General features: G+C 56.3%; 1 protein-coding gene across 1 annotated transcript; it reads left to right on the forward strand.

Annotated features, from left to right (window-relative positions):
- Window positions 1–5117: 5117 nt before the first annotated feature.
- Window positions 5118–7022, forward strand: LOC123396139 (protein JINGUBANG-like). Its single transcript, XM_045091192.1, has one exon. It carries the CDS (start codon window positions 5269–5271, stop codon window positions 6619–6621), a length of 1353 nt encoding a protein of 450 aa, XP_044947127.1. The 5' UTR covers window positions 5118–5268; the 3' UTR covers window positions 6622–7022.
- The last annotated feature ends 396 nt before the right edge of the window (window positions 7023–7418 follow it).

Below are 7418 nucleotides of genomic sequence, written 5' to 3' on the forward strand. Positions count from 1 at the left end.
AGTGAGGACTGGAACGATAGATATCTCTGACTACCTATCCATGTGGGTAGATCCAGGAGGAAAACATTTGCCTACATTAAGGGTAGCATTTGTGGTAGAGTGTATGGATGGAAGGAGAAGCTACTTGCAAAGGAAAGCAAGGAGGGGCTGGTGAAGGGCGTAGCACAAGCCATTCCAACATATGCCATGTCCTGTTTTGATCTCACTAAATCTCTATGCTCCGAAATTGACAGTCTCCTTGGAAAATTCTGGTGGAACCAACAGGACAAGAACAACTCGATGCACTGGATAAGCTGGGAGAAGCTAACATGATCAAAGACAGGAGGGGGGTTTGGATTCAGAGATATGCACACCTTCAACGTTGCCATGCTATCTAGGCAAGGGTGACGGTTACTCCACGACCCGAACATCATGTGTGCGAGGATATTGAAGGCCAGATACTTCCCACACCGTCATGTGCTGGAGGCGAAACCAAAGGACAGAATCTCATATTCATGGAGGCGTATACTTTAGGGGCTGGAGCTGATCAAACATGGCTATATCTGGAGGATTGGGAATGAAACCAACGTAAAAATTTGGACGGACCCATGGACACCCCGGGCCTCCTCCCGGATAGTGGTTACGCCACGGGAGCTAACTTACTGACACATGTGAGTGAATTCATTTGCCCAACCACCGGGAGATGGGATGAGAGACTGGTCTTTGATACGTTCTGCCCAGAGGATGCTCGGCTCATTATGAAAATCCCGTTGCGCGAAGGTGTCGATGATTTCATTGCCTAGCACTATGACAACAAAGGGCTGCACTCCGTCAAAAGCGCTTACAGACTGCATACACAACAAAATCGGCGGGCGCAGAACGAGGCCACAACCAGCAGCTCCGGGAGAGCTGGTCATGTTGCTGGATCTGGGGATGATAGGTGGAAGCGGATATGGAAACTCCCATGCCCACAGAAGTTGAGGATATTTGTGTGGCGCCTTAAGCACGAGTCTGTGGCACTTTGCACGAACCTGGAGAAGAGAGGCCTAGTGCTGGAGAGTAACAAATGCTTCGTTTGCAGCCGAGCACCAGAGGATGGGGGACATCTTTTCATCAAATGTAAGGACGTGAAGGAGATCTGGCGCAGTCTGAACGTGGAAACTGAGTGACAGGCTATGGAAAGGATTCCCAGCGTCCACACAATGTTGGATTACCTCTCGACCCTTGATGAAAGGAAGCGGCTGCTAATCATCACTTTCTGGTGGCAATGGTGGAACAACAGGAATAGGACGCGAGAGGGAGAACTCCCAGTAGCAGTCCCGGAGATTCTGCGATGCACGCAGAGCAATGTAATGGAGTACCTTCAAAACTTCAACAATAAGGGGAATAAGATCGCTAGAGCAAGGTGGCAACCGCCTGAGGAAGAAGTTCTGAAGATCAATATCGATGGCTCGTTCACCCCGGACGCTCCTAAAACTAGGCTTGGGAATTGTGGTCCGAGACAATGCGGGAGATGTCATAGCTGCGCAGGCAGGGCGAGGGGAGAACATCCCTGATGCGCTTAGTGCGGAAATCAGTGCCATGGCTGCAGCGCTTGATGTTGCAACCAACATTGGAGCTCTCACAGTCATCTTTGAAACCGACTGCTAGCTACTCGTGGAGGCGCTCGATCTTTGGAAGGTGGATTCATCTCCATATGTTGCTGTTATAGAGGACATCAAGCTGTAGATGAAGCTGTGGTTTTCTAGCCTAAGAGTGAATTACTGTAGGAGAGAGGCCAATTCGATAGCTCATGAGCTTGCTTCGATAGGCCGATGATGCCCTCCTAATGAATGTTTTATTTGGAACTCGGATGTACCGCCCCGAGTGGCTGTTTGTGTCTCGGCTGATAGGCCGGGACACCGTTAATCTATAAAGCTATGCTTTACCCTAAAAATATATACTCGTCCATGAGGCTCAATAATATATTTATCATAAAGAACTATTTTACCAATCCATCTCTTCCGGTCAAGATGGTATCTACCGCAAGTCCCTTGACCTAACCGCCGCCGCCGCTTCCGCACCGCGCGCCGCCCATGGGGCGGTCGGCCTCCATGACCGTCGTCGGTGGCCGCGCCGCCAGTGTCTAGGGTTCGTCCGCCGGTCTTGTTGACTGGCTACCCTAGAGAATCTTTTTCCCGATCTTTTGATCCGGGTTGCTCTCTTTTGTCGGTCTCTTGATCGGTGTTCTTCCTTTTTGTTTTTCGATCTAAGATCGAGTTGCGTCGCCCACCGTCGCTGTCGATGCCTACGTGCCTCTACTCCGACAATGGCGCGACCCCCGCCTCTTCTTCAACCAGGTGGCCTCGCGCACCACGTCGGCCCATCGCGGCCGACGCCCGCCCGACTCCCCCGCCCGTCGCCCTGCGCCAGCCGTCGCAGCCAACGGCGCAACCCCAGCCACTGTTGCGACCTGGTGGCCTCATTAGGACGCCCAAACAAATCTCTATCAAAATCTGTGATATACCTCATTAATTGGTCTTCACCCTCAATTACTCCTTCATCTAGTCCATTAGTAAAACCTTTAGAAAGACTTATATTTAGCAACGGAGGGAGTAATTATCATGGTATAATCTAGCTAACTCAGCTAAGAAACTAACTTTCTTTTCTTTCTGAGCATCTCCATACAAAGATACCAAGTTTCAATGAAACTTTGTTTTTTATCATATACCAAAATCCTAAGCAAGTACATTCCATGCTCAATGTGAATAGTATCACAATAATCCTTTTTAATCCCGATCATTATACCACCAGATATAAAAGCTTTTATATGGGTGCTTGCGTTGTCCACACGATCGACCGTTATCATCCGCTCGAAACATGCGATCCGAGGAGGTGGCCTCGCCTCCAAGGCGCGCGCCCTTGGCTCGACACGGTTCTCGCGCAATCCGCCGTTGAAACTCTGTGCATCCGTCCAGCCCATCGGCCGGCTGACCGCGGCCGCACGGCACGGCAGGAAGGTAGGTCGACGAGCCGGAAGGAAAATGCCCGTCGCGCCCGCGACCCCGAAGCCGGAAACTCGAAAGACACCGACGGACGCGCGCGCTCGTGGTTCGCCGGCCCGTCACGTCCGCCGCGGTCGCTGTCGTCGCCGCGGCCCCGGCGACGTGTCGGCTCCCCGAGCGTGCCGCGCCTTCTGCTGTTGGTTGGATCTGCGGGTCGCGTGGTGGTTGGTTGGTTACTTTTGGCGCTGCCGGGACGATCGATCAACCCGTCGTCGTTTCGCATCGGCGCAGCCGCGTATCCGTCCGTGGCGGGGGCTACGCTTGCTTTGCGTGCAGCAACAGTGTGCGCCGTCCGTCCGATCTGACCTGACCTGACATGATACGATATGATGGTGGGCTGATGGCCATGGCGAGTGAGCGAGCGAGTCGAATCTACTTTTGCTGGGCGTGGCACATGGCGATGGAGGTTCGGTGTGCTGCTGCCGGGGCACGTGGCGCCGGGCCAGCGGTTCGTAGAGCGCAAAAGGAGCTCCGAAAGGAGATGTTTGGAGCAGGAAAGGCGCCGGGACGGAACAGCCGCCTGGTCGATCGGGTTGCATGCATCACCCAACACTACGTACGTAGGTATGTATGGCCACCCACCGTGCGTGCGTGCTGCTTTGCAGCGGCGGTGCGGCACCACCGCACCACTAGCTATGCATATGTCGTGCATGCATTCACGTGGGACCCTCGTTGCGCGTACGGGACGGGCGCATGTGCATGGCATGATCGAGCAAGCTTCTCGCACGAAGAAAAGCTTCTAGAAGCTGTTAAACTAGTTCGGGTGACATGCATGCATGCATGAGTATTCATCATATCATGTGTATACAAATGATCCTGCTACATTGATCTCAACGGAGGTGACATCACGAGCACGTACGTACGTACGTACCAAAATCCTAAATCCATCGGTGATGAACACTTGGTCGCGCGTGACTTTCACCACATTGTCGCGATCCGTGGGCGCCATTTTTTCTCACGGATAGACTGTCACATGTCAGTTTTCCGTTTTTCAACTCGGTAATAACTCATCGACGCACGTACCAGCTGCTTGGCGTCTCTGTCGGTCCAGGTCGACACGTCGCGTCCATTCCACACCACACACACGGCCGGGAAGGATCCAGTTAACTAAACATGTCCCAAGCAGCCGAATCAACATGGACTAAAATGCGCTCCAAGCTCACGTGATCCGAGAACTTGTCAACGTGCAAATCTCTGCGCCTATAATTAGCGTATGGGATTAGTATATTAGACCCCTGCCCGTCGTGTGGTTGCGGTTGCGGGTCAGGTCAAATGAGCGCGGCCTACGTATACGTACTTGTCGCCTAGCCCGGCCGGCGGCAGCTGCGTTGCTACCGATACGATTTCCTTGCAACCTGGAGAGATTTCGCTGCCCAATCGATCCGTTCCCATCTACACGCGCTACAGTACTGGTATCGATTTGGGTTTGACTTTTGCTTGAGTACTCAACGTATCCACACACTATGCAGCAGTCTAAGCTTAATTATACGAGGCAATGCCAACTCTTAGAGCATGGTTAATAGTATAGCCAACTGCTGGCTATAAGCATCTTTATAGCTCATCTTATAGCTGGCTTGTACAATAGTTAGCTGTAAAAGAGTACTACTTTTATCATATATGGCCTACCTTTCATTCTCACAAAGCACCTAGGAGCACGTGCTAGAGCCGGCTCTTCACGAAGAGCCCGCTTCCCTTCTCTCTCCTCTTCTCTCTCATCCAACTCAGCAAAAATATAGTATTTTAATCCTTACAGCCTGCTGACTGTACCTTATTGTACTTGCTCTTACATGGGAACTGCATTCAAAATCCCGACGCCAAGTTGACATTTCCCGCCGTACGATCGATCGTGTGGCTCGGTGCGATTTGCTGGGACACACCACCAACACCAAACACTGCTCCACTCACCTGCGCCGCTACGCAAATCATTGTACCGCGCCCCCTCCGCAGCCCGCCGCGTGTCGCGCCCGGCCCATCGGACCACGTGCTCCCCTCCCTTCTCCGAACCTCGGCCGTCCACCTGGCGCGACCGCCCCACCACCGCCGGCTCGCTACATATCCTATATATACCCCTCGCGCCAGCGCCATCCCAGCTGAAAACCTTTCTTCTTCCACGAACCGCCAAAGTGTCACTCTCGGTTCCTTCCTTCTCCCCAGGTCCCCTCCTCGGTTTCTCACCAAGGAAGTAATCTTGGTTCGATCGCTCCAAGGTTGCACAGACTCGGTACTTCGTTGGACAGCCGGCGGCATGAGGAACCACAAGAAGTTGCTGCAGTTTCTGCGGCCGGACCCGGCGGTGGCGGCGGCCAACGACGACGGGTGCTCCCCGCTGCCTTCTCCCACGACCAGCGGGAGCGCGAGCACGTCGGCCACGGCGTCCCCGTCGCCCTACGTCGCGTCGCCGTGGGTGAGCCTCCCGGGTCTCGGCGCCGGGGCGGCGCTGTCGGCCGGCGCGGCGGATGAGACGGGGCTCCTTGGGTCGTTCGTGAAGGAGGACGGGCACGTGTACTCGCTCGCCGCGGCCGGGGACCTGCTGTACACCGGCACGGACTCCAAGAACGTGCGGGTGTGGAGGGACCGGCGCGAGTTCGCGGGGTTCCACTGCGGCAGCGGGCTCGTCAAGGCCATCGTCGTCGCCGGGGACGGGAGGATATACACCGGCCACCAGGACGGCAAGATCCGCGTGTGGCGCGCGTCCGCCGGCGACCCCGCCGTGCACAGGCGCGTCGGCTCGCTCCCGAAGCTCGGGGACTTTCTCAGGAGCTCCGTCAGGCCGTCGCACTACATCGAGACGCGCCGCCGGCACAGCTCCGTCTGGCTGCGCCACTTCGACGCCGTCTCGTGCCTCAGCCTCGACGCCGACGCCGGGCTGCTCTACTCCGGGTCGTGGGACAGGACGTTCAAGGTCTGGCGCGTGTCGGACTCGCGGTGCCTGGAGTCCGTGCACGCCCACGACGACGCCGTCAACACGGTGGCCGCGGCGGGGTTCGACGCGCTGGCGTTCACCGGCTCCGCGGACGGCACGGTCAAGGTGTGGCGCCGGGAGGACGGGAAGGGCGGCGCGACGAGGCATGTCATGGAGCGGGTGCTGCGCAAGGGCGAGAGCGCGGTGACCGCCATCGCCGTGGCAGCGGAGGCGCGCGTCGTGTACGTCGCCTCCTCGGACGGGGCCGTCACCCACTGGCAGTGGCGGCGCGGAGCCGACCGGGACAGCGCGCCGAGGAACGGCGGGGCGCTACGCGGGCACAAGATGGCCGTGCTGTCCCTCGCGGTGGCCGGGCGCGTCGTCGTGAGCGGCTCCGCCGACCGGACCATCTCCGTGTGGCGGCGCGACGAGGGCGCCGACCACTCCCGCCTCGCCGTGCTGAGCGGGCACACGGGGCCGGTGAAGTGCGTGGCCATGGACGAGGAGGAGTCCCTCGACGCGGACGGCCACCGGCGGTGGGTCGTGTACAGCGGCAGCCTCGACGGCTCCGTCAAAGTCTGGCGCGTGTCCGACGCGCCCGGCGCGATGACGACGCGGACGCCGGCGCACGTGTGGAAGGGCACGCCGTCGCCGATGGGCGTCTGGACGCCCTACCGGCCGCCGGAGCGGAGCTGAAGAATGTAGAGCGCGCACGTGTAAACCGTGTGTCCGTGGGAGAGCCTACGCTGTAGATACGCGTACGTGCAACGTAGAGGAGCATCATACGCACACCGTATCTAGGTATACGTATACGGTGTTGCGTAAATGCTGATTTGTTATTTATTTGTTTGTTTGTTTGTCTGTCCATTTTGGTGTCCCCTGAAATGGACGGCTTGGATGTTGACGGATGAGTGTTGTGTGGTGGTGATTTGGTCGGTGGTCCGATCCGAGCCGCCGGTGAGGCCGAGAGATCGATTTGTACACTCTCGACTAAGCAAAGGAATGGTCCTTTCTTGTTGGGACTTTTGGAGGTGTGAACGGCGGTTCGTTTCGTGTTTGTATTGCAAGACAAGCTGTTGAAATTAGGTTCGTATAAAGGTTCTGCTTGTGCGGGAAGTGGAAATTAAAGGAGGACCATGTTTGGTTTGCTTTGCTTTGGATCATTTCCTTTGCCGCGGACGGCAGGCCTACCGCCGCCGTAGAAAACGGTGCCCGTAAAACTTTCAAATGTCAAGACAGCGATGCCATCGATTCAGATGAATGAATTCGGTAACCGTCAAGGAAGATACCTGTCGTTGTAAGTTAGCCAGCCGGCCGGGTGGACGTACTTTTCGTACTAGCCCAGATCGTAAAAAGGAAGGTCGTGTTCACTTGTCAGCCGTGACTTGCGACGAAGAGCCGCCACTAGATGAGATGAGATGAGTGTGTGACGCCGAAACTGACAAAGGAGACGCTGCTATCGTTGGTGGCTCCGTCGTCGTGGAAGAGGGGGC

The sequence above is a fragment of the Hordeum vulgare genome, chromosome 5H (genome assembly GCF_904849725.1).
Source record: "Hordeum vulgare subsp. vulgare chromosome 5H, MorexV3_pseudomolecules_assembly, whole genome shotgun sequence".
Classification (NCBI taxonomy): domain Eukaryota; kingdom Viridiplantae; phylum Streptophyta; class Magnoliopsida; order Poales; family Poaceae; genus Hordeum; species Hordeum vulgare.